General features: G+C 43.3%; 3 protein-coding genes across 4 annotated transcripts; all 3 read left to right on the top strand.

The window, feature by feature from the left end:
- The first annotated feature begins 975 nt into the window (after nucleotides 1–975).
- On the top strand, nucleotides 976–8,706 carry lancl1 (LanC antibiotic synthetase component C-like 1 (bacterial)). Of its 2 annotated transcripts, none has more exons than XM_075477527.1 (10): nucleotides 976–1,067; nucleotides 1,366–1,510; nucleotides 1,608–1,725; nucleotides 2,505–2,715; nucleotides 2,988–3,135; nucleotides 3,352–3,498; nucleotides 3,982–4,164; nucleotides 4,419–4,595; nucleotides 5,310–5,382; nucleotides 8,047–8,706. In XM_075477527.1, exons 2-10 carry the CDS (start codon nucleotides 1,424–1,426, stop codon nucleotides 8,121–8,123), a joined length of 1,221 nt encoding a protein of 406 aa, XP_075333642.1. In that variant the 5' UTR covers nucleotides 976–1,067; nucleotides 1,366–1,423; the 3' UTR covers nucleotides 8,124–8,706. The 2 variants fall into 2 exon arrangements, with proteins under 2 accessions (XP_075333642.1, XP_075333643.1); XM_075477528.1 differs by having other exon boundaries at nucleotides 1,021–1,079.
- A 5,037-nt stretch (nucleotides 8,707–13,743) lies between these two features.
- mylz3 (myosin, light polypeptide 3, skeletal muscle) lies at nucleotides 13,744–16,666 on the top strand. Its single transcript, XM_075477525.1, has 6 exons — nucleotides 13,744–13,826; nucleotides 14,294–14,321; nucleotides 15,483–15,626; nucleotides 15,716–15,886; nucleotides 15,973–16,050; nucleotides 16,139–16,666. Exons 1-6 carry the CDS (start codon nucleotides 13,824–13,826, stop codon nucleotides 16,165–16,167), a joined length of 453 nt encoding a protein of 150 aa, XP_075333640.1. The 5' UTR covers nucleotides 13,744–13,823; the 3' UTR covers nucleotides 16,168–16,666.
- A 4,233-nt stretch (nucleotides 16,667–20,899) lies between these two features.
- On the top strand, nucleotides 20,900–26,762 carry acadl (acyl-CoA dehydrogenase long chain). The gene is made up of 11 exons (XM_075477524.1): nucleotides 20,900–21,048; nucleotides 21,631–21,810; nucleotides 21,940–22,077; nucleotides 22,170–22,334; nucleotides 22,412–22,478; nucleotides 22,553–22,717; nucleotides 22,830–22,931; nucleotides 23,047–23,160; nucleotides 25,561–25,688; nucleotides 25,774–25,860; nucleotides 25,978–26,762. Exons 1-11 carry the CDS (start codon nucleotides 20,960–20,962, stop codon nucleotides 26,069–26,071), a joined length of 1,329 nt encoding a protein of 442 aa, XP_075333639.1. The 5' UTR covers nucleotides 20,900–20,959; the 3' UTR covers nucleotides 26,072–26,762.
- Nucleotides 26,763–27,162: the final 400 nt, after the last annotated feature.

The following is a 27,162-nucleotide window of genomic DNA, read 5'->3' as shown; positions in this document are numbered from 1 at the left end:
AGTTTTTTGAACGTGCAGTGTACTCCATCAACCATGCCATTCACAGTCAAGTTACAGGCTTGCAGGGCTGGCCATGAAACTGTGCTGAGTGCCGGTCAGTAGCAGCCCTGTGTTTTCTGTAACTACGGCAGTCATCATCAGCATCCGCAGATACACCAATGCCGACTGGGCTTTGCAGAAGGTGGCACGCGACGTTTCCATGGTAGCAGTCTGTGTCATCTGTGAACATCACCCTGTGAACATTGATACAAACGTTTGTGTTTGTATCGGAAGTCATTAGCATCACCAGTATGGGTGTAATTTTGCAAATACTTTAGCAAAGCATGAACATGTCCATGTTGTTTGCTGACAGCAGAAGATTCCGAAACTGGAGAGCAATGCTGATGCAATCTGTGAAACTAAGGTGTGCTGTTGGCATCAAGTTAAAAAAAAAAAATGTGACAAAATCGGATGTGTTGTCTTTGTACAACTTTAAGTCACATATTGGATTCTACACATCAAAGCTGCTTCGGAAATGTGGTTATATCAATATGGATATGGACTGGAACAAGTGCATTTACAAGCAAAGGGCAGTTGATAAACAGTTGTATGAATTTAAGACTTTTGTCCAGGTACAGAATCGAATCCCTTTTGTAATATAATACTTTCTTTTTTTTTTTTATTCTGGCCTTCATGTAAATATCCCCTTGCGAATATATGTACACAAATAAAAAGAAGAAGAATCAAAAGTTTTGACCACTAGGTTGAGGATCTTGGAAACGAACTTGTGTGCTAGTTTTCCTTCGTCTCATAATTTTGTTTCTCATTTTTCAACAGAACTTTGCTTTGCTCATATTAGTGTCCAGTTTGAAGTCAATTTTTCATTTTCATTTTTGTTTTGTTGATGATATCCGTACTTTTTTTTATTCCTTTTCCCACTTTTTTAGCCACAATCTTATTTTTTTATGTTGTAGTTCCTCTTCCGCAGCAGGAGATGGCAGTAGCGACATAGCTAGCTGCTGCTGTTATCTCGTCAGTAAAATTCCCCTCAAAGAAGATTGAACATCAACATTGCAGCACTAGCAGAGGTACTGTAACATGTGCGTAATTTGCGCCTCTCCTCTGCTTTTTCCTCTTATTGCATACTTATACATTACGTCGTCCGTTTTCTAGACTTTCCACTAAATATTTTCTACCACTGAGACTAAGAGCTAGCTGCTTGCGGTATAGCTAAGCTAACTTGAAGCTGAGGCGAGCTAAGCTTTTGTGTGGGCGTGTGTAGCACTACACAACCAGTTCACTGTGTTTTGTGTGATTGTGTTGTAAGATCGATAGCTTGCCAATTTTTTTTCTACCATTGTGTTTCATCGCCTCTTGCCTCTGCAGATTGTCTTCTTGCCTGACCCACTTCTAAATCAGTACAGCCGTAAAAAAGGCTGTGAAAATGGACACAAGAGCCTTGAAGAACCCGTACCCGGACTATGACGGGAACCCTGCTTCCACGCAGTCGTTGTTTGACTCTCAGGGAAAGGTAATGCACAGGGTAATGTGGGGTGGGGTGGGGTGGGGTGGTGCGCGTGCATATGTTTCAAGTCCATCTCCTAATGCTAATTTTTCTTTACCTTCAGATCACGCCGGGGTTTGCCCAGAGGCTCAGCAGCAAGGTCAGCGAGCTTTTAGCTGTCATGGAAAATGGACTGATGTCTGCTGATCCAAGAGACTGCACTACTTACACGGGCTGGACAGGTGATGACAGAATTACACACTTGGTATAAATTATTGCAAATAATATGATATCTTTATGTCAAGAAATAAGGCTGCACAAAGTGATCGTGATCATTCCAGACACTCTTTTGTCTTAAAACAGTTTTTACTCATTTTTTTATTTTTTTTTAACCAGTTACATTAATATGGAATATTGATATAGTAACGATTTGACCTGTTCTGGGTCTAAATCTTGTTTCACTGGCAAAAAGAGACAAAGGTGGTCGACAAAACTGTCCTAAAAATGGAAAATGAAATAATCTTCCAATCGATTAATTGGCCATTTAACTGTTGAATGAAAGCGGGCATATTTGGGAATGCCAGAACTCGGCAGAAAGAAAAGGGCAAAGCAAGTTTGCTCACTTGATCAGAAGCTTTCTAAAAAGCTTTTCAGAGGGGAAAACGGTAAGAAAATGAACAGTTCGCTTGAAGCGGAGGTGTTTTCCGATCAGTTTTAGACCATCTGACCGACATGAGACACCTCTAATTTGAAATCTGGGAGTTTGTCTTCACGATGGTTTATTGTCTTGTTAAATGTAGAAAACGGTCCTCTGAAAATGTCTTTTCTCTCAAGTAACAGTCAAAACCCAACTCGTCTGCTCATATATTTTGTTTTTCAGTGCTTTCTTTCTTTACAATGAGAACCATTTGAGTCCATGATTTTATATGCGTGTTCGATTGGGTGTGGTAACCAAATGTGCAGCCGTGCGTCGGTGACGGTCTAACGCATTAAATGTATTTGTGTGTCTGTTTGTCCACAGGCATAGCGTTGCTCCACCTGCACCTACACAGCGTGTTCAAAGAAGATGCCTTCCTCCAGAAAGCGCTGGAACATATCAGCCGCAGCCTGGCGTGTCTGACCCGACGCCATGACGTCACCTTCCTGTGTGGGGACGCGGGGCCGCTGGCTGTAGCTGCCGTCGTGTACTGTCGCCTGCAGAGGTTCCAAGAGGCCGACGAGTGCATTAACAGGTCAGCGCTGGTTCGTAGGTGTCGATAAATGAAGTCACTTTTCTGCTGCATTTTTCTTACCATGCGATTAACCGATTCCAATCTCTCAAATGCCACTCGCGAGTCGGCGATCAGTCTAATTTAGCGGTTCGCATCCAGTTTATTGAACTTCCAGTGGCTGAAGTTGCGATTGCATTTTCGATGCCATTAATTGGGCTCGGGAATATCTCGCGGAAACCACAAAGCTTTTCTAAGGTATGGTATATGGTCTCACTCCTGTGCTTCTCCCCCAGACTGATTCAGTATCACCCGACGGTGGTGAACGGTTCGGGTGGGCTGCCGGACGAGCTGCTTTATGGCCGGGTGGGCTACCTTTACTCCCTCGTCTTCATCAACCAGCAGCTCGGGCAAGACAGGATCCCGCTGCAGTACATCCAGCAGGCGGGTGGCAGCTCAGAGACATAAGAACAACACATAAATGCACAAATAAAACCGGAAGATTATTCAAGTGTTATTCATTGCGTCTCCGGATATAATCGGACATCCTCCAAGTCACCCCGATTGGCTACGTCTGAAACATGATATCTAACTGCTGGTAGTAATCTCTTTCAGGTGCTCAGATCGGATGAGCTTTGACGTTTTCGTTTCCTCCCTCAGATCAGCGAGGCCGTGCTGGCGTCGGGTGTACACCTCAGCAGGAAGTTCCGGGTCCAGAACCAGAGCCCCCTGATGTACGAGTGGTACCAAGAGCAGTACGTTGGGGCCGCCCACGGCCTGGCAGGCATCTATTATTACCTCATGCAGGTATTATCAACCCTATGATTAGTCTTCTGCTTGTATTGAAAGGATCTCCTCCATCTCCACAGCAGCCTTCATTTGGAAATGTCATTTCCGGGAGGAGGAAGAAAAGGAGCCAAAAACCGGCAAATCTTTCAAGCTGGGCTCCCAAGGAGCGTTCTGATTGTGGGATTAACTCTGCAAACTGCGTATCGCTGAACATATAACACAGAAGGGGACAGCTTATCACAGGCTAAATGCGGGTGCTCAATTTGCGGTGGCCGAGCCGTCCACAAACTTCGCAGTGTGTCAGTTTATTGGTTCCCAAAGCTAAAAATGTTCAATTTGAATTGAGGTGAGACAAAGAAAATGAGCAAATCTAAGAAGCCACAGCCTGTAAATATTTCGCATTTGGCGGTTCGTGTCCAGTAAGTCCTCTGTGTGTTCCAAAGTTGCCACCTGTTATCTTTTCATCCTCCACTAAACGCAGCCTAATCCCTCCTCCCACAGCCAGGCTTCGTCTCCGCCGAGGAGCACGTGCACAGGCTGGTGAAGCCCAGCGTCGACCACGTCTGCCGCCTCAAGTTCCCGTCGGGGAACTACCCTCCCTGCATGGGCGACGATCGGGACCTGCTGGTGCACTGGTGTCACGGCTCTCCGGGGGTCATCTACATGCTCCTGCAGGCGTACAAGGCAAATAAGCAAATGGGCGCTGTGTTGTTTGGGGATTTGTGTTTGGAGTCGGGTGGAAAAGGTCAGCTTCGCTGATAGAGTCATGCTGCCATCTTTTGGTGGAGTTTAGTCTTTTTTTATTATTATTATTATTATTCAACTCTAATACAGTTAGAAATAACAAGCCTAAGTAGTTGTTTTTTTTGTTTGTTTTCTTTTTGAATGAAAGAACAACATGATCGTGTGTTGAAATGTAATATTTTTCTTCGCTCCAGGCTTTTGGGATCCCTCAGTACCTGGAGGACGCTCTGCACTGCGGGGAGGTGGTGTGGCGGTGGGGTCTGCTGAAGAAGGGCTACGGCTTGTGCCACGGCGCGGCGGGTAACGCATACGCCTTCCTGGCCCTCTACCGACAAACGCAGGACCCGAAGCACCTTTACAGAGCCTGCATGGTGAGAGGAACTTTGAGTAATGGGACAACTGCACATATTAACTTCGGTGCTCATCCATCATGATTATTTGCCAGAAACGTTGGTAGAAGAAACGATAAGCCGGGGCAGTGAGCACATTTGATGTTTTTTTTTTATTGAAATGCACCAAAACCTCTAACCTACCGCGTGTAGAAGTTTGAAGCCCAAGAGTGTCATTTCGCAAATCACGCTTAACATTGCGTCTTTCTTTGGTCTTCTTTGACTTTGATGTAGGATGCGAAATACACATTTGATTTGTTCAAAGCAGGGCCGTTGATAGCGCGGCTGGCCGCTCACCAAAAGTTTCAAATTGAAAATTATTCGGGGAAACGGCGGGCGCGTGAGAGGCAGGGCCTTTTATCTTTATTGACAACAGGTTGGAAGCTGTCCGTGCGAGTCGGCGTCAAAGCAGCTCCCGAGCGGGGAGCGACGGGCTCTGTTTGGACGCGCTCCCCGTGGCAGCAGTCCCACGTGTACTTTGATTAATATGAATCTATCCGCAAAGCATGGAAATCGACCCCTTCAGACACGTTGCATCCTACAACCGCAGCAGAGCGCCGTCGTGGTCATAATCTGATACCCCCCCCAGATGCAGGGGCTTTAACTGAGAGCAGCCCAAGTTTGAACAGTTACCGGCATCACTTGGTGCTCAGTGTTATGAACCCTCTGTGTCTCTGTGTCTCTCTGTCTCTGCAGTTTGCAGACTGGTGTATGTACTACGGAAAGCATGGATGCCGGACCCCAGACGCGCCCTTCTCTCTCTTTGAAGGTAATCCAAGACAACCCGCTCACTGGTTATAACTGAGAAGCTGTAATATAACCAATCATCTTTGATCAGCGAGTGTACCGGAGGCGGACGGCAGAAGCAGCCTTTCAACGCAGTGTTTTTCCCCTTAAGCGATTCAGTTTCTACAAGTTTTCCACACTTTATAATCTTTAAGATTTACCGCCACTTGGCCTGTTTTCAAATATTTTTGAACATATATATATATATTAAATATAATAAAATCCATTATGAACTATTAACTATTCGTTACGTAGTCCAGTCTCGAGTAATGTGGGCTATCCTCACGTCTTGTATTAACATCTCGGCAGCAAACCGAGCAGTCCCAACATTGAAACCACTGGTCCGATATTGTGCAAGCTTCCCTCGAAGGTGGGGAGAGGTTCTATTACGGGTCGGGCTCATTCCGGCGCATCATCGCCGACGCTCGGATCAGAATGAGGTCTCACTTTTCAGGCAGTAGTTTTATTAGTTACTTTTTAAAGTGGCGTTAGTGTCAAAGTGACATTCTCCCAAGTTGCCAGCCGAATATTTATGGCTCCCAAAGCTAAAAAATGTTCAGTTTAAATGAGACAAAAACCATGAAATTGGGCCAGTCTGGGTTGTTCACCGAGGCTTGACTTGTTTGATTGATTAATCTTCAAAAAGATATTTACAGTAAATACACGTCGGGTAACTTTGTAACAGATTGTAACGCGTGCAGCATGTGAGACGGCTGAGACGCCGCCGTTCTAAGTCGCTGTAAGTTGTCCAAAATCGCTTGAATTTGTGGGGCAGTGGCGATTACTTCAGATTTTGAAGGGACCACCAGCAGGCTGAGCTTAGCGCCACAACACCCGGGATTCCACCGATGCTGCAGCCTCCCCCCCAAAAAAAAACAACATCTAGCTTTTAACTCGGCTAAGATGGCTGCTCCGAGGGAAATTAATGCACCGAGTTGCTGGCGATGTGGTCAAGAAGATGCTACCAAAGACTGTAAAGTGACATTTACACCAGTTGCCACCAGAGTATTTTATATGTCAGTGGTTTCAATGTTGTAGCTCGTTGGCGTGTATGTCACCTGTATCTTGATAACGAGAGTATTGAGACACTGCAGTGGAAATCGTTCGGTTTACGTAGAGGGCGGTACAATATGACTCTGACCTGCTTCCCTCTGAGTAATTCATTCCCAGCGCAGCTGCCGATCAGGTTATGCATGCTTAAGTTTGTTTGCTCACACCGTTCATTAGCTTCGATGTCATAACGGGGGGTCTTAAAAAGTCTAAAATCCAATCATTTAAATTTAAGGCCTTAAAATGTCTAAAATTCTCATGAAATCTAATGAAAATGTCTTACATACGATTTTGGAATCAAATTTATCGAGCACAACCTGCTATATAGGATGCTGTTCGTGGTTGCTAGCAGCGCCGTAACTGAGGAGCGGCTAATCGCTTTACGCTTTGTTTCAGATGGGTAAATGCAAATTTGACCATTTGTGGCTTCAGAACGAACAATTTTACCTCATGGTTGAAGCCGGTCGATGGAAATATTTCTGAAGCAAACTGCACCTTGTGCAAGAAAAGTCCTAAACTTGGCCCATTGGGCATCAAGGCGTTGTAGAGACCCTGCATAAACACAGCTGTGTTATCTGGGATCTCCCACTGACATCTGATCAAATGATTTTCGTTTTAGTTGATAATGCGATTGGAACCGCACGTATGCTATTTCGGAAAGTGGGTTAGTTCCGATTAGGAAGACCTCACTTTAAACCATTGGAAAGGCAGAATTTGCTGTACAGTGAACCCTCGTTTTTCGCGGGGGTTACGTTCCAAAAAGAACCTGTGATAGGCGAAATCCGTGAAGTAGAAACTTTTTTTTTTTTTTTTTTTTTTTTTTTTTTTTTACAATTATACAATGAAATACTTCATAATGCATTTAAACCAAAGAAAAAAACCTTTTTACGGGCCCAAGCATTTGTTTAACAAATAAAAGTACTGTATAAACTTTTTTTTTTTTTTTTTAACAAATAACTACTGTAGCCTACTGTAAAATAATCATTTTCATCATCAATACGAACTGAAGGCTTCAAATTGCGGAGATCAGCACCGCCCCACCGCCACCCGAGTCATTGGATTAGAACGGGAGAAAATGAAAAATGATTATGCAAAAAAATACAAAGTACAGTAGGACAAATAGTGACTCACGTGTATTTCACTGCTCTTCTGACTGAGCAGCTGCTGACTCCGCTCTGTAGCGTTTTTTTCTTTTAAAGCCCGTGGTGCAGGTGTGTTTTTTTCGAGAGAAGAGCTTAGTTATCGGTAGTTGTTGTCGCTCTTTTTTCTTCTGGGAAAAAATATTTATATATACCGACATGCCACCATCGATTATGTTTGAGAACTGTAATGAACGTGTACATATTAAACCGCAACGTTATTGACACACAGGTAGAGAAGAAGTGGAGAGACTGTTTAGCCAATCAGAATGCAGAACACAATGCACGATGCAAATCCGTGAAGCAGCGAGACCGTGAAAGGTGAACCGCGTTATAGCGAGGGTTCACTGTACAAAGTAAAGAAAACCAAAAGGATGCTTGAAACACTCCTGTTCGATCGAAGCAACGCTTAAAACCATGTGCGAAAGGTTTTAACAGTGTGGCTTTCTGTTTTGTAGGTATGGCCGGCACCATCTACTTCCTGGCAGACCTTCTGCAGCCACTGAGAGCAAGGTTTCCAGCGTTTGAGTTGTAGAACGGGTCAAAAGGTAGCCCCCCCCCCCCACAACCCACACGGCAGACAATCTAACAACAAGAAGACTTACACTGCTCTCTGACTCACGCATGCATGTGAATGTGAAGCAAATGCTCGGGGACTGTGGCTCCGGCTGCCGACGATGTGCCGCGTTTTTTTGTTGGTTTTTTTTCCTGCTCCCCTTCCCCACGCAAAACATGGCGTCTTATTAACAAGAGGATTTCTTAGTCATATCAAAAGTATGGAGATATCCTCTGTCGCTTCCTGGTTAATTTTTTGTGTTGTCTTTAAGATTATCAGACTTAGAAGATGGGGGGGGCGATTAGTATTTGAATTTCAGACTGTGAAAAGATGAGGTGAAAATTTTGCAGTTTTTGTATATCCCTGTCATGTAGAAATTTGATACAGATGCTTTTATGTTTGTCCCTCTTCCTAGAAAGACAAAGTTCTTTGCAGTATATTAAAAAAAAAAAAAAAAATTAAAAAAACCTGCGTCATGTGACCAAGGTGCCCCCCCCCCCCCCCCTCCCCCCGACATTGTGTGTAAGCTTTTGCCTGTCTGAGCAATAAACTCTTCAAAGTGGTTGCTCTTGTTCTGATCCCCTTTATGCAGTAGCGCGCAAAAACCACAAGGAGGCAACATAGAGCAGTGAGTTGAATGACCAAATGACTTTCAACTTGACTTCACGAGTGGCTCATTTCACAGGCACTTCTGTGCTAATCAGATCAAATATTACATATTCAGGGGCTGTGGGTGCTGGGAACAATACAAATGCAGGACACAGACACAGACACGTCTCTCTTATTCAGTGAACTGATATATTTCAACATCAATATAATGTTTAAAATCCTCTGTGTTTGCTCTGTTGGACATTTGGCTCAGCAAACATAGTCTCGACTCCAAATAAGGCTCACAAAAAACACCCTGAAAACTGACCGGTGACACAATTCCACGCTTTTTTTTCTTTCTTTCTTTCTTTAAGCCCCCTGCTTCTTTACTACCCAAAGTCAGCTGGAGAATTGGAGAGCTGAAGAGGAGGGTTTGCAGAGTTGGGGGATGCGGTTACTGTACCAGAGACTCTTGCGAAACAGGGAGCGTTGATTTTTTTTTTTTTTTTTTTTTTTTTTCTTTTTTTTTTTTTTTCTTCCCTGCGCCCTCCCTCCACAGCACAGCACGGGGGGGAGAAACCGGACACCTCCAGCAGGAATGGGAGTAAAAATAGAGCTCATCTGTCCAGGGGAGCGGCCTCCCGGACACGACTGTCGCTTAGGTTCACGCACGCCTACATATGTCCTCCAACGCTTCTCCCCTCTGATGCCGAACAGTAGGCCGTTCTGTTTTCGGGGGCCGATAACAAACTAAGCTGTGTGCAGCATAAACACTCCCGCCTTTTCTCACTATCCAGGAATTATCTAATCATGTGCACGTTGCTCCCTCGTGTGTGAATTCACTTTTAATTCAAGCTGCAGCGCACTGCCCTTTGGAACACACCCTGAGGGGGGTTACAAAGTGAATAAGTATTGGGATTTGATGGATGATTTTGAATTTATCCTTTAAGAAAAACTGCTGATAGCGATTTTGCTTTCGCTGCCATTGAATCCCCCACTGAGAACTGGAGGGAATTCACTTACTCGGACTGAGTGGAAATTCAATATAGGTTGTACAGTGACATTTGATAGATCCCGTTTGAAACGGTCACAGAGATTTTTTTTTTTTTTTTTTTTTTTCGAGAGCAAAACCGAGATGTTACGGACGATCTAGGAGTCGGCGGTTGCCGTTCAGATGTTCACTTTCGGCACGAGAAGCCCCTTTTTCTTTATTGTTCAGATAAAGTCCCCGTGGAAGAGTGTGGTAACATTTAGGAGTAAACAAAGTCGGATTCCCAACATGTTTGAGCCTCTGTGTTGAAATATGAATAATAAGTTACGTGAAAATGAGGGTTTATGTCATTGTAATCAGTTCAAAGATAACACGTCGAGACAGGGAGCTTTTATTTAGATTTTTGTAGAGTACATGCACTGATGCAGACTAACATGTAGGCCACGTGTTTAAAGGAAACCGAGATGGGGGAACAAAAAAAGACTGTACGTGTGCAATGCTTGCCTTTAAACTGGTCTTTAACGTCATTGGGCTTAAAAAGAGCAGCACAGAGAGTCTTTTCTTGAAGGGTTAATGGGGGGGGGGGGGGGGTGCAACTCTCAAAGGCTGTGTCGGCACATATATGAGCAATTTATGAAAAAAATGTTTGTCAATGTAAAAGAATTTGGGGATTTTATCATAGAAAGTTCCTACCGTCGATGAAAGATTGACATAATCCAGAGAGGTCTCTGTCTACAGGTATGAGGCTCATTGGTGATGAGCAGCGTTAGAAACTAGAGATCAGTGCGTGGACTCGAGAATAGACAATACAGCTCATCCTGACATTTCAAATAGAAAGGAGTACAAAAATGATTATAATCTATCTTTTTAAGGATTCCTTTGAAGTGAATTTGAGTGGGATTTTTAGAGGTTGTTTTCAGCTCACTGTTCAAATCTGTGAAGGTGGCGCGTCAGCGAGAGTGACATCTGAGTGACGCATACAGGCTTTGGAGCGACATATGGCACCACCCAGGCCGTGCCATTGTTTTTCCCTCCAAGGTTCCGTTTTCAGCGAGACGCACCCCGTGCCGCACGTATCACAACAGAATCCACGGGCTTACTGGTCTGTCTGCGCCCACTAAGAAGCATTCGGAGATTTTATGAAACGCGGGAGCCCCTGAACCGCTGAAGAGATGAGATCCTTTATCGAGCGACGGAAACTGGCCTCCTTAGGCCTCCAAAAGCTTTACAGAAGGATCAGGGGAAGAGGAACACACACACACACACACCCTCGTCCCAACTTTTTAAACACACTGGTAACATCAAATTGGGACACATTTTCACAAAGCTTTTTGAAAGGCCCGAGCCCCTTAATATAACGCGACGTCTGTGTTGTTTTCAGCTGGATTCAGTGCTGAACCGTTTACTTTGGCACCAATAATGCAAAGTAATCGACAGAGGATTTTGTGGGGAACTGCCAGACTCTAAATAAAGCTTCAGAGGTGCAGTCTGCAGCTCCTACAGATATGACTTTGAACAGTCATTGCAGTGAGCGTGCACGACTCAAGAAGTTGACCCGTATTGTCTGTTTCTGATAAAAAAAAATTATAATTTAAAAAAATAATTTGCATAAATGTACCGATGCCAAACCAAAACATGACATTTCGTCTCACGCGAATGATTGCTCTTATCGAGAAATAGATTTTCAACAGGAAACGCATCAGGGAAACTGCTCAGTACCTTTATCAGTGTGTATGTATGGAGTGATAGGAGTGCACCCAAAAAAAGGATGAAGGAAATGACAATGATATGAACAGAATTGAAAGTTAAAAGTGACGCAAATGCCCCTACTGTTTGTGTCACAAGAATTTACACCGCAGGTGTAGTCGTGTCCTCCGAATAATGGAACCAACTGTTCCTTCTTGGTCATGCAGATGACGATATTGCTTATTCCTCGCCTCAAATGGCTTTACAACTGATATTGGTGGATGGTTATGGTGAAAGAAGTGGTAGTTTTAATAGTCTCTTTAAAAAAAAGTGAAGTTTATAAAGAGAAAACAGTGTTCTCATTCAGACAGGGTCCACATATTTATAAATACATATATTTATCTCTTTCTATATATATATGTGTGTGTATTTATTTATGTATGTGTGTGTGTAGGGAAAGTAGAGAGTCACTGAAATTAAGTTTTGACATGATGATTCATTTGAAAACACTGAATTTACAACAAATTGTGCGCATGGGAGTTTTCAGCCGCATCACATCCGAAAGCAGCTGGAAAAAAAATATCAGTGTGATCTTAAGCAGAGACAGTAGGAGCCACAAACAAGTTCTTTAGTGCCTAAAAGAACAAAGCAAATAGAAACTAAAAAAAAAAAAAAAAAACTTTTGAGACCAAACCAGTGATTTTTTTTTCATTCTTGGGACGTTTAATAGAAAATTTAACCCTTTTTATTTAATCTTTTATGGCTCTACTGCATGAAATAAGTGCCTTGTCTGTAGGGATGGGAATCGAGAACCCAGTAGTTCGATTCCGTGGAATCGTTAATCCGCCTGCCTAACGATCCCGTTTATAGATTCTGCTAACGTCTGATGCATTGGTGCGATGGCGTCATGTGCACGTTTCCAACATGGCGTTGAGGCAGAAGCGCTCTAAAGTTTGGTTATATTTCACCAAAAAGGACAATACTAGGGCACAGTTGCAACACGTGCAGAGCTTTGATCACAAAGGGGGGGGAAATACCTCCATCATGCTGAAACATTTGACCACGCAGCATGCAATTACTGTGCACATCTTTCCTCTCAAAAGTCCCAGGTAACGTGAAACTTCCAGGTCCTGTTGATTGTAATAATGTTAGCGACATACTGTACGAAAAATTTCCATCTGATATTAACATTTAGTTGACTGCAAGACTGAGGCAGGCTTCCGCATACCTGTAGCGACCCTTTTCACCAAGGCAGGAAAAAGTAAAATGACAAAAATAGATCAAATGTGGGTGCGTATTTGAATTTAAAATGTTAATGCAACCAAAGCCATTTGTTCTCTATATAACTGGATGAGAATCGATAAGAGAACCGATAAGGAACCGAATCGATAAGCGATACCGATAATGGAACCGGAATTGCTAAATTCTTAACAATTCCCATCCCTGCTTGTCTTGTTGCTGTCAGCACCATGGAGAGCTCTGTTGCAGACGCAGACATTTGAAGCTTCCACTGAATGCACGTCAACCTGCCTTATATGAGGCCGGAGTCACTCTCTGTCCAACCCGTTAGCCTAAGTAAGCGTCCAACGAGGTTGAGATCTAAAGTCCAAATCATACAGTCCGCATCAAAGTATTGTTGTCTTGGAAAACAGCACTAACGACCGGGACCATGCCAGCAAAATGCCTCCAACTGGTTTTTCCTTTGATTTGTCACCTGTCTGCCTAAAAAACAACACAAGGTGCTCGTGAGAAAGCGTTCACATTTCCCTTGTTGCTCATTTTTTGATGATAAGTGTGATATAAGACGAACCTCATCCGGTATTATTATGAAACTTACTACCCTCAAGTTCATTGCCACCCAAAGTTCTCTTTCTCCAGACCTGCCTAAGTCGAGGCAATTTTTCCAAGAGCTTTTTGCCCTGCTGTCATTTAACCATAAGAGGAGGAGCGGTCTCGCTGTTTAAAAATACCACCTTGTAAGTGATCTCTCCGGGCCCGGAGGCCGTCTGAAGTGAGCTGCTGAGCAGCTAGGTATTCTGCCTTTTCACTCATTACCCGTCTCCTGAAAGGGAAAATGTCAAATGAAAAGCAAGCTAACATATTTTGTTTCTTTGAAGAAGTAAAAGCTGTTTCAAATCTTGTGTCAGAGTATTTACACAGTCTTGACGTTCCAAAAATAGCCCTGTCCCCTTCTAAAGGCCTTCTCCCAGCGCTCCGAGGACGCGCAGCTCCTCTTTCCCTAAGAAAGTTAAAGATGTTCCAATGTGTCATCTGATCCGCGCCATTAGCATACGTGACATCACATGCCTGAAATAAATAAGAGGGGGCTTTGACCATGGCTCAGGACCACTCTGTCTTGGGACTTCAGCTTCTCATCTCCTTTCTTTCCGCTCCTCCGGCTACTGCTCTCCAAAATGGTGTGTACAGAGTTGTCTTTTGGACCTTTTAGATGGGGCGTTACTGATGGAGATACTTTGGGGGGGGGCGGGGGGTTGTTCATTTTTTTCTCCCCCTTTTCTTGGTTTGGATTCCAGCTTTAAGAAATGGCCCCCTAGAATTGGGACTTTGAAATGAAATTTCTGGTTCGGTTCTGACAGGCTGCAGCAAAAGTAACCTTTGCTGTAGATTGCGAACCTGAGATCTTGCTCTCAGGACCTCTGCCTTAGATGTGTCTCGAAGTCTGTGAGAGCTCGTAGAAAAATCCAAGACACCTGTTTATGGGTTCCCAATTGACTTGTGTTTAAAATAGTTTAGAACATGTTTTTTTTCCCCCATATTCTTGCAAGATTTGTCTTTGCTCTTTGTCCTTTCAGAAAAACATTTTTCATTTCTCCGAGTGTTTATGTTCATGTTTGTTTGTTTTTTCTTTTTTTGTGTTTGTCAGACTGAGTTCTCAGCGGACCAGATTGAGGGTGAGTAAAGAAGATATCCTCAGACACTGCCACTTTTCCAGAAGAAAGAATTGGGGCCCTCCGGTTCAGTTGTCACACTTCCACGTGTCATCTTTAGAGAGATTTATCCAGTTAACAAACAACCAGTCTGGCTGCAGGCTTTCCTTCCCGTAGCCCGAATCGGCTGCGAAAAATGGTGGAAGCTGGGTTGACCGCCATAAGGGATGCCATTCCCCTGGCTTGTCCAGTTGTTGGCAAGGATGTCTATTCTCAGACGACCTAGCCCCGTCTTGCAAGCCATTTAGGTGTTAATCTCATGGGTCAAAGTTTAAGATGCATGCCGGCTGGAATTACCTTACACAAAGAATCCAAACCATCCTCATCACTTGAGTCCACAACTGAAAGATGTGTCATCTGTAGACATACATGAATGATTTGTCTATGTGTGACATTTGGATATTTTTGTAAGGGGCGGTGGGGGTGGGGGGGCTTTGTCTCTTTATGTTAATGTAGAGGTTTAAAAACAGAATGGTATTTCTGTACATTCTTGTACAGTTAGCATATCTAGCATTAAGCTGGCCGCCTCTGGAGCACGTTCACAACAAGGTGTGGATTACACCTCGGTCAGCATTCTTACGTTTAACCCACGCCCTTGCCTGTATATGGCCTGGGTGTCTCTGTCGGGATGCTCCCAATGCAAGCAGGAGCAAGAATGAAGAGGGGCGGAGGTTTTTGGGGTGGAGGGGTACAGCTGTTGCTGTTGTTCAGGAGCCACGTAAGAGCATTAATCTGTCAAAAAGGTCACTTTGAGCTCCTGATGGGATTTATAGAAATAGCCGACCTTTGTCCGGGCCCCAGTCTTCATTTTCTCTGCGTGGATACAGCTGTCGCGCCCAATTAGCCGCGAACAATGGTGGAAGCGTGGGGCTTCGACTGTCTTTGATCCCCCAGTAGAGTGTGGCACCGCACAGCTGCCACAGACAAGGAAGAATCTCCTAAGAGAAGAATAGAAAAGCTAAGGAGATGGTGCAAACAGAGGAAAGAGAGCATTTATGTCATACTAGACATATCACTGATAACATTTTCATGTCTTAGAGCCAGTTCCCTTAACCAGCTTGTATCAGAATCCTGAACTTAATGTTCTTTCTCGTCTCCCCCCACCCCCCACCCCCCACCAACCAGACTTCAAGGAGGCTTTTGGTCTCTTTGACAGAATTGGTGACAGCCAGGTGGGCTTCAACCAGGTGGCCGACATCATGCGTGCTCTGGGCCAGAACCCCACCAACAAGGACGTTGTAAAAATTCTGGGCAACCCAAGCGCCGATGGTGAGAGGTCACAACGTTCAAACGAAATTAAAAGCGGGGGTTTGTGCTTTCTCCCGCTAAGAAGAGCGTGTGTGTGTGTAATTCAACAGACATGGCCAACAAGAGGTTGAACTTCGACGCTTTCATCCCCATGCTGAAGGAGGTCGACGCCCTCCCCAAGGGAACCTACGATGACTACGTTGAGGGTCTGCGCGTCTTCGACAAGGAGGGCAACGGCACAGTCATGGGTGCTGAGTTGCGCATCGTGCTGTCCACTCTGGGTGAGTCCCCAAATATAGAAGCGTCCAAATATAGTTTGCTTAGCACGAGAACTTGGCCTTGACATCGATCTTCATGCAATCCACAGGAGAGAAGATGACCGAGCCCGAGATCGATGCCCTCATGACCGGCCAGGAGGACGAGAACGGCAGTGTGCACTATGAGGGTAAGCTTTCATCTGCCAGCTGCTTTCTTCTTTTTCTTTTTTTATCAAATAGGAACAGCAAGCTAATGATTCCAACGTCTTCCTGCAGCTTTCGTCAAGCACATCATGTCTGTGTAAGAGGCCGACGGCGGGAGTGCGGAAGAAACTGTAGCTCACCTACAGGCAGCCCAACAGTGTTCAGGACATCTACACTGTTTAAAAGACCAACCAAGGAAAGACAAGGACTATGTACAAGGGATGTTGAAACAAACCCATCTTGTTGTTTATTTTGTTTTCCTTTCCACTTCGTCTCAAACCCTCCTCTCTCAGGACATCGCCTCTCTGTTGTAGCCACCCATCACTCGGCCTCTACTTCCACCACCCCCCTCCACCGGGGTGCGTCTCCACTCGCCGCATGGGGTGAGGAACGGGGGAGAAGGGGTGACCACTCATTAAGTGGGGGTAGATCCCTCCCATCCCACCGCCACCTCATTCAGTCAAGCCATCACTGGCCCAGCAATGCCAAAGGTGCTGGAGAGCAGGCGTGGATAGACCACTAGAAGTATCCCACTTCCCTGAAAAGTTTTATTTATTTTCACTCTGTACACTTGAGAATAAACTTTTCCACCTGGGCTGATCCTTGACCTTTCATTGCCCCACATACACCTGTAGACAACAAGCTGCTGTAACCTGTAAAGAACTAAAACTCGAGCAAATTTCATAAACTCAGAGCCTCATTTGGTAAAAGAGTCCCAATTCTCCTTCTAAACTTTCTCTAAACCTAAACCTAAACCTTTCCCACTATCAAGTATATTGCCGAGGGAATTGGAAAAAGGAGAGTATGTATGAGGTAAAAAAGGAGTCGGTACAAAATCTTTTAACATTAAGCCTGATTTATGGTCGTCTACGGAGAGCGACGGAGAGCCCTCTCCATAGACGGTGACGCTCTCCGTCGCTTGCGTGCGTCGGACAAAAATCCTATCTATCCGTCGAGGCGACGGAGACTCGCGGAGACCGCAAGGGTTTTGATTGGTCGGCTAACAACATCATTTCCGGAATTACTTTTCCGGTTTTAGCGCCTTCCTCTCACAACAACAACACCGCCATTTTTGAAAGAGTTTACTGTGTGCCGGTCAACATTTGGTCAAAATTATTTGCATTTCAAAATCAATAAGCTCCAACTCCAACAACAGTCTTTCTCTCTCGCTCGCCATCGTTCACTGTGAGGAGTGGAAGCCGGAAGGTGAACAATCAATTAACGACTTTCACGATAGACGTCGCAAGATTGAGTCGTCTAACGTAGCGACGCCTACTGATCGGGAGGTGAATTGCGTTGTGTATCCGACAGTTTAAATACTTACTTTATCGTTTACAATTCTGTGTATGATGTGACAACAGTATCAGCAGTGGAAAAAAACAAAAAAATAAATTGTGGTCAATGTGGTTCAGTCTTATAAAGGCCCCACTCAGGCAGCCCAGCTGAAATAATCACCCTCAGTGTGAATGACCAGAGTAGGCTAGCTCGGGTCCTGTTGCTGCTGAGACTGAACCAGGTCAGCGTTTAATTCAGTAAGGGTCTTCTTCACACGTGATCCGTGGTCCGGTCCGAACTCAGACCAAACACCCAAAATCTCATCAAATCTGGCAACCGTGACTGGGCGAGCTCCGGAGCAATTGTGACCCACCTGCCAGAAAAACACGTACCTGAGATCGGCCTGATTCACCGTGGTTAACTGGTGTAACACAACACTGTAAAAACATCCTGCTATAAGTAAGAGTCTTGGAATGACAGTTGAACTGCGATGAGCTGTAGCATTTGTCTAAAAGAAATTTTAAAAATTCGAGCAGCAACTGTTGAGATCTTTTTTGACTTCCGAAGGGATCGCGACTGTCCCATTGTGATAACTGACCCATCACACTGCTCACTCTGTCCGTCCAACACCCCAGACCTTCAAAAATGTTCAAACGACCGAGAAGAAACGCAACTGCGCACGTTTAAAAAAAGACACACCTGGACATTTTGGGGCATTTTTCTCCATGAAAAGTAGCTTAAAGGATCCTTTTTCAGCTAATTAGCCATGCTTTTACGTTTTATTTCTTCTGGGTGCGGGTTAATCTATGAGGCTTCCACAGCCTCTTCATAAGTGTACATTTTTGTATGGCGAGTCACTAAAGTTTCGGATCAACGTGTGGAAGCAGAAAAAATGCGATGTTTCCCCTTAAAATGTTGTCAAGTTCAAGTACCACAATATTCAACTTATGTGTTGTAGTTTGAGTAAAAAATTACTGTAGTTCCATTCGCCACCCAGTCAAGCTTTTTGCCTTCATATCCTGTTGGCTCTGGACACATTTCTTACAGTACAAATGCAAGAAACTTGCGAAAGACTGCCCCCTTGAGGTATTTGAGGGAGAAATATCATGTTGTGTCATCTCATCTCTGTACATGTAGGTACATAAGTACGTACATGTGTAGGCTATCTATATTCATATTAATGAATCAACTCCCTCTGACTATTCAAATGCTCACATTCCCCAAACCACAGGCAGAAGAGGAGGGGTGGCAGCTATCTTCTGATCAGGGTTACTAATCAGGTCTGGACCCAAGATTAGTTTTGAGCTCTTTTGAATCTGATTCTGGGTTTTTCCCACCCAAAGTGGAAATCACAAAAGCCTCTTCTACTTGTTGCTGTGCATCGTCCACCTGAGCCCTTATTCTGTGTCTCTGTCTGAATTCTCAGAGTTTTTATCCCAGTTAGTGCTGAGTACAGGTAAAGTCATTGTGGTGGGTGACTTTAATATTCATGTAGATGTTGAAAATGACAGCCTAAATATTTACTCTAATTCCATATTAGATTCTGCTGGATTTTCTCAAAGTGATCACAGACCAACTCACTGTCTTAATCGCACCCTTGATCTTGTAGCATTGAGAATGAACAGTTAACAGTGTTCCCTCATAACATTTAATAACTGATAGATAGATAGATAGATAGATAGATAGATAGATAGATAGATAGATAGATAGATAGATAGATGAGTAGAAATGCTGTAACCAGATTTAAAGAATTAATTCCATCATCCTTTTCTTCACTGCCATGTGCAGATATGACAGAGGACGGCGACCTGAACTTTACTCCAGCAACACTTGACTCTCTTGTTGAAAGCACTATAGTTTCGATGCGTACAGCACTGGACAATGTTGCCCCTCTGAAAAGGAAGGTAATCAGTCAGAAGAGGTTGGCTCCTTGGTATAATTCACAGCTGCGTGCTTTAAAGCAGACTGCAAGAAAGCTGGAGAGACAGTGGCGTTCCTCTAATTTAGAAGAGTCTCAATTAGTCTGGAAAGATAGTTTAATAACGTATAAGAAAGCTACAACTGCTTATTATTCATCCTTTATTGAAGAGAATACGAACAATCCCAGGTTTCTTTTCAGCACTGTAGCCAGGCTGAGAAAGAGTCCGAGCTCTGTTGAGCCAGTTATTCCTTTAACTCTCAGCAGTGATGATTTCATGAGATTCTTTATCAATAAAATTGTTTCTATTAGAGAGAATATTAACGGAATCCATCCCACTATTATCATTAATGTGTCATAAAGTAAATCAGCTTTATAAGTATATTTAGAACCTGATTTGTATTTAAATTGTTTCTGTCCAGTCGATCTCTCTGAGCTAGTGACAGCAATAGTCTCTACTAAACCATCGGCTTGTATTTTAGACCCAATCCCAACCAGACTGTTCAAGGAAGTTTTCCTCTTAACCAACACTTCCATATTGGATTCAATCAATCTGTTGATAGGATATTTACTTCAGACTTTTAAGATTGCTGTAATTAAACCTTTACACAAAAAACCCTAATTTTGATTCAGAAGTGTTAGCTAATTATCGACCTATATCCAATCTCCCTTTTTTGTCTAAACTAAACTTAATTGAATTGAATCTGTACATAGATGGATATATTACACATATATGTTAGCCTGATTCTTTTATTGGAAGCCCAAGAACAAGCTGGAGGAATCTTAAATTAAACAAAGTATTTATTCGTGGTCACATGTGAAGTTTAGCCGTGCTGAACTCGGAGAGACAGAGCCCTCGCAGGGCCTCCATCAGAGAGAGCCCCGATATCTGGACACATTTCATATTTATATCCACCTTTATCTCACAGAGGTTGTACCTACATTTGACGACGCATCATTGAATACTTACTAATGCTGTGAGCAGGCCATCCACCGTCTTTGTCATGTTCTTTGGATGTGATAAGCGATGTGTGTGTGTGAGTGTTGTTTCAGGCGTGCATCTACTGTACCAGACCTATCTGTCCTAAGAGACGCTTTATCTGACCCAGTTATTTTATCCCGCTACGTCATCTTAAAGTGTTGGACATACATTCGCGTTGTATGAGCAGAGTGTAACGTACACACTAGGAACATAGATTATCTAGAGAACTACAGAATATGAATACATAAAGTGTAAGAATAAAGCCAATTTATATGCCTAGTTTTTGTTTTGTTTTTTCACTCCTTGAATACGTTTCAGCGCACGTACACAATTGGCCAGTGTGTGGCAGTAATGAGTCTGAATGCCTCTTGTGTTTCGTAAAAGAAGAAGTGTCGAAAAAGAAAAAGTAAGAGGTCTTACTCTGATGCTGTTTTTGAGGGCGGAATCCTCAAACTTGTCAATGGTTTATTCATGAATCAACCTAGATAGAATCCTTAAAAGTAAATCTTATGATTTATTTAAACTAAGTTAGACCCAAACAAGACATGTTTTCAAAAAAGAATAGAAAGAAAATCGTATTTTTTTTGTCAACCACACAGACTACAGTTTAAAGGGACCAAGCAGTGGGTCTTTACACATGAGTCTTTACCAGATGATCTTTGTTTTCATTTCTTATTTCTTGAGCTGTTGTTTGATCAGTTGCTGTATTTTTGCAGAGATGTTTGTGAAAAGAACTATCAAACCTTGCGTTTTTGGACTAAGAAACGTGTTGGGACGAGGACGGGTGCTCTCTGTGACCAATGCAAGGTTAAATATGTCTTGGTTGTTTTTTTTAAATTATTTTTAACTTCGAGCTAGGAATATGTATCCACATTGCTAAGTGTTTTAAGTTTATGTGTATTGTTTGAGTGATACATTTACTTCCTGTGACGGTAGCTGTGTTTACAACTCAAAGTGAAAATTTTCATTATTTATTCGACTTCATTCAAAAGTTGGTCCGTAAGTGGGTCGCAGTAACCTTTGACACACTTCCTTTTATTGTGACGAGTCACCTGTGTAATAATGTGTTGTTCATTTATTTATTTTAATGACTTGAAAATGGTACAGATGCGGGATTGTGGCTGTTTTTTTATTATTTAATATTACTGCGCATCTAACCTCAAGTTTTGACACGACGCTGAAGTTGGCTTCCGATTCTAACTAATAGTAACTATTCTAGTAACGCTTGTTTTCAGTCCAGTATTTCTTTCTCTTCGTTTGGGTTCTGATTAAAGTGATTTTGGACCTTTGTGTGTTCTGATGGAAAACTATAACAAGTTATTTCTTTCTCAAACCCCCCAAAAATGGATTGAAATTGCATCAGATAACAGATTAGTTCCCCCCCCCCAGACAACAACACAGTCAGACCCAGGAGTATGGGGAGCATGGCCCCTCAGTTCGACCGGAGACCTCCAGCGCCAGGGGCTTAATGGACATCGGCACCCGCCGGATCTTCAACGAAGACCACGACATCTTCAGACAAAGCGTTCGCCGTTTCTTTCAAGAGGAAGTGGTTCCACACCACAATGAGTAGGTAACAGCAAGAATAAGCAAAAGCCTCTTGTTGAGGTGGTTGTTGATATTTGACGTTGGACAGAGAGGTAAAACAAAAAATCATTGAACTGTGCTGTTTTTTAATCCCTTTGTCCTTGTCCCCAGGTGGGTTAAGGCGGGTCAGGTGAGCAGGGAGGTGTGGGAGAAGGCTGGTGAGCAAGGCCTCCTGGGAATAATGATACCAGAGGAGCTCGGTGGTATCGGAGGAGACCTGTTTTCAACAGCTATCACATGGGAGGAGCAGTGGGTTTCCCTTCAAAGATTGCTGCTGTTCATATATCTGAGTTCAAACAATGACTGAGTTTGGCAAATGAGACTGGTTTTCTGTCCTTCAGAATGTATTGTAACTGCAGTGGCCCAGGTTTTTCCTTGCACTCTGATATTGTCCTACCCTACATCACCAAATATGGCAGCAAGGAACAGATTGAGCGCTTTGTTCCCAACATGATTGCTGGGAAATGCATTTCTGCGATTGCCATGACTGAGCCAGGAGCAGGAAGGTCAAGACCCAATCTTACAATGTATGTAGAATCTAATATGGCGTGGCATTGGTGACCTGGCCACTTTATCTTTTCAGTGATCTTCAGGGTGTGAGGACACATGCCAAGAGGGACGGTAGTGACTGGATCCTCAATGGCAACAAGGTATTGTGTGGTAAAACCAAGAATGCATAATTGTATGTCAACATCGCCTTGAAGTTACCCTCTCACTTCCTCAGGTGTTTATCACAAATGGCTGGATGGCCGATTTGGTGGTGGTGGTAACGGTGACCAACCGCGAGGCGAAGACTGCGGCACATGGTATTAGTCTATTCCTGGTTGAGGACGGTATGAAGGGCTTCCAGAAAGGACGCAAGTTGGATAAGATTGGGTTGAAGGCACAGGTGCGGGAGCTCACTGTTACCACTATCAAAGTCATTCTTCAGGCCAAGCTAAGGCTTCATGTCCGGATGTTCATGTTGTCCTCTTACTACTTCCCCCTCTTTATTTTCAAAGGACACGGCTGAACTGTTTTTTGAAGATGTGCGACTCCCAGCTAGTGCCCTCTTGGGTGAACTCAACAAAGGTTTCTACTACCTGATGAATGAACTGCCACAGGTGACAAATGGACCCTCTCCCACAAGTCATTAGCTGTCTTAGTTATAAATTAACTTTGGTTAATGTCGTATTAAATCATCCCTTTTTTTTTTTCTTTTTCTTTTTTTTACACAAGGAGCGTCTGTTGATTGCAGACATGGCCATAGCGAGTTGTGAGTTCATGTTTGAGGAAACCAGGAACTATGTGTTGCAGCGGAAAGCTTTTGGCAAGACTATTGCTCACCTACAGGTCTGTATGAAAAAGTACCCTTTGTAAAAAAAAATAAATAAATAATAATAAATTATATTAAGTGCTCATATTCACCACAAGAAATGAACAATTGTGATATCCCAGCAAGATTAAAGGGAAACAAAACTATGGGGGCTTGTCCAGGATCTTTTGAATATTTTTTTTCTTGAAGTGGATTTGAGCTTTTTTTTTTCATTTTTCTTCGAAGTGTGGCGATTACTCCAAGCAGGGTTACACATCAGTTTGCTCGAGGATTTTTTTTTTTTTTATCTCTGGTTTGTTGCCTACTCACGAGTTTCCATTTTAAGCATCCACTATGGAGCTAAGACGGAGTCGTAAGTTTTGTAAGCTTGTATATTTGTCTCGTAACTTGACCCACCATATTTGAGTGTGCGTGAAAACAAGTAAAGATCAAATCCACATATTCAAATATGGTGAGACAAGTTACTAAACATATCTCTGTGTTAGCTCATTCGGCTCTTATTGATTAGGACTAGTTAAAACTTGCTCAAAAGGCTGAAAGCAGCAAGGATTTTGTTGGGCATGCAGAGAGCAGCATGTTCTGTAACACGTGCCCTCTGTTTCAGGTTGTGATAGCACACGTGTTTGATGTCTTTTTGGCTAGCAACTGACTTTTATGATTAGCTTGGCACTCTTTGGAGACCGTTTACTACAGTACTCAAGGTCTTCAACCTGTCCAGGGTGTACCCCGGCTCTCGCCCGATGACCACTGGGTTAGGTGGTTAAGCGGGTATAGAAAATGGATGGATGGATGGACTCAAGGTCTTCTTGGGTTATTTTTCGCTACCTTTGTTGCAGTGTTGCTGCACTTGTTCCTATCTTTTGAGCACTTTATAGTGACTTGGGCAAGTCGTCTTGAATTCTCTGGAGAGAGCATTTAGTTCTGCTTTGTGGTGGGGTCGTTTAGAACACTTGTCAATATGAAAGTCACTGAGGCCTAAGAATGCTTTTCTGAAAAAGTTGGAATGTTATTTTGCCTATTTTCTTTTTCTTTTTCTTTTTTTTGCAATGAAATGCAAGGAAAAATGTCAGAACTGTTTTTCTTTCTTTCTCTCTTTCAGTAAGACTGACACATTTTGTTCTTTTCAGTATCCGTGACAACAAAATGAAGGACATAAAACAGCAATGTGGGCCTTCGGTGTCCTGCAGTGTGTCTCACATGGGGCTGACTGGACATGCCAGTAATTTGTGTGAAACTTGTAATAGTTTGTTTTATGACTTGAAACATTTCAGAAATATATCTGATGACTGGATTATTTAGTTCAAAATGACTGATAAATTGAAGACCTTGCATTTAACTGGGTGATACGGCGTCACGTTTGGTCCTCTGCGTTCTGTTCCAGCTTCTCCCACAGCCCGACGCTGTTTAGTTCGGCCCAGTTTTTGAAACGTTGTTTCTAGTGGTGGGCCATTATCGGCGTTAACGTGCTGCGATAATTTGAGTCTTATCGGGCGATATAAAAAATATCGCTGTTAATCTATTCTCAAAGTTGGGTTGGGAACTGGGTCAAAATAGGTAAGCAAACTGTGATGACTTTTACCTTGATATTTTAGCTCGGGTGTAGGCCGATGTACTTTGTCTGCCGTTAGGTGTGATAAAAACAGAAGAACGCCACTTTGCAGAAGCCTGTGCTAGGCAGTTTATGGAGGTCGCTAATCTGTGGGGGATAGTTGACAAAATCTGCTCTGTTGGAACAGACAGCGCTCCTAATATGGTGGCCGCAGGGAGGATACTGCCCTTCGAGCATCTGCCGTGTGTTGCACATGTTGTATAGAGAGCGATTGTAATGTCACTGCGAGAAGAGGGTTGATGCTGCACTTGCCAAGTGTCGTAAAATGGTGGGACATTTCAAACACAGTCCGGCCAACGCAGACGAGCTGAAAGTCCAGCAAACCTCCTTTGGGCAAGTTCAGGAGCCACTCGTGCAAGATGTTCCAACACGGTGGAATTCCACCCTCGAGATGATCAAGCGCGTGAGCACCTGGTTTAATGCACCCCCTGTATTAAGAAACCCTATCTCAAAGACTGATTTTTAGTCATTACTTGGGTAGCACGCATATTCTGAATGAGCCATTTTAATCTAGATTAATTTCAAGATTTCAGTGAGATTAATCTAGATTAAAAAAATTAATCTATGCCCACCACTAATGGTGATAAAATGGTGATATTATTCCAGTAGTGTCACTACAAACGCCTTCTTCACAGTTGGCTCGACAAGGCCATTTAACCGGACCACGGTCCTTTGTCCCAGTATACATACACAGGAGGGGGAATTGAGTTGGTGACGCACGGTGTGCATGTGTTGACACTTTCGGATTACTGTTTGTCCAAAAAAAAATGCAAGTACAGAGTGATAATTTGTACATTTTACCCCACAGACTGTGCAGCACAAGCTGGCAGAGCTGAAGACTGAGATCTGTGTGGGCCGAGCCTTTGTCGATAACTGCCTTCAACTCCTTGCTGAGAAACGCCTGGACCCCCCCACAGCCTCTATGGCCAAGTACTGGTAAGAATACATAGAAAGGCTAGTGGCAGTGGGGGTTGCCAGCAAATCTTTAAATGGGCCGCATGCTAACTTCCTTCATCTTCAGGGCGTCGGATCTCCAGAACAAGGTGGCCTCTCAGTGCCTGCAGCTCCACGGAGGCTGGGGCTACATGTGGGAATACCCAATCGCCAAGTAAGAAGTGTCACATACTCTGCAACAGGGATGGGGGAGGGAAGCAGTATTAAGCAGTATTTGCTTGTGTTCACAATCCATTAACTGGCAGCTGAACTCATCTGTCTGCGTTTTCAGGGCATTTGTGGACTCGCGCGTTCAGTCCATCTACGGAGGCACCAATGAGATCATGAAGGAGCTCATCGGCCGTGGCATCATCAGCCAGAAGTGAGATGCAGGTGGAGGAGCACTGGGTGAAGAGGGCGGCTGTGCACAGATCGATTGTTTGTGTTTTGTTTTTTTTTCACTTTCCGAAAGTGCAATTGTGATTGAGAAGGGCCTTAGTGGTCAGAATGTAGTTTAATCACGTTTTTTTTTTTTTTTTTTACTTATAATGGCATTAAAGCAATACTGTGCCTTTTATCCTCAACATGTTGAAAGGTTTGGTAATAAAACTCTTGTACTCAGTTAAATTCAGTTGGTGATTATACAGCTGCCTGGTGTGACTTTTAGGGTGCAGCAAGTGTGAACATGTTGTTGACGTCACATATCTGTGAACAAATGGCAATCTTTTTTTTTTTTTTTTTTTTATCCATTTCAGGCCTGGTTGCATCAGTCGAACATTCAACAATAATCTTAGTAAAAATTGCAGCTCATCTTAAAACATACAATAAGTTCCTGTCACTTTTTGTTCTTTTTTTTACACTCACAAGAGTGTCAATTGTTTGCATATTGTGTAATATATATATTGTGGTAAATCACAGAAAAATAAGTAAAATGGACTAAAAGAGATTTATTTTGTGTAAATTTAACTGCTTTTTAGTTGCTCGCGTGTTTCAGACCTGTACCCTCACTGTCGACTTAACGAAATACGTGTAACATACAGATCCTGAAAATGAGAATAAACTAAATGCTGAATAAAACGTTCCTGCACCTTTGCTTGATAGCTGAAGCATATTTGCTGTAATTCAGCGTATAGGGTTGGGGCTCAAATCTTGCGGAGGCTCCTGATGTAGATGCACAGAAGCTGCAGCGGCGCGCTCGGTGTATTGTTGTGCTTCCATCGATAGGGGGCAGCAAATGAATGGGCAAAGGTTGCCTAAGAGTGACAAATGACCAGGCTTCCATTTGATTCCTTTGCAACAGGAAAAAGAAGGTTGTTGAATGTGAGTGGATGAATTGAAGCATATTCATCTTCAGAAAAAAAACACGTCATCTTATTACGTCTGTAATTACTTCTGTAATAACTTTGTAATAACTATTACTTCTGTAATAAGATGACATGGGGTTTTTGTTTGTTTGTTTTGTTTTGTTTTATTTAGA

The sequence above is a fragment of the Odontesthes bonariensis genome, chromosome 11 (assembly GCF_027942865.1).
Source record: "Odontesthes bonariensis isolate fOdoBon6 chromosome 11, fOdoBon6.hap1, whole genome shotgun sequence".
Taxonomy (NCBI): Eukaryota; Metazoa; Chordata; class Actinopteri; order Atheriniformes; family Atherinopsidae; genus Odontesthes; species Odontesthes bonariensis.
This window is presented reverse-complemented; position numbering and strand designations above follow the sequence as displayed.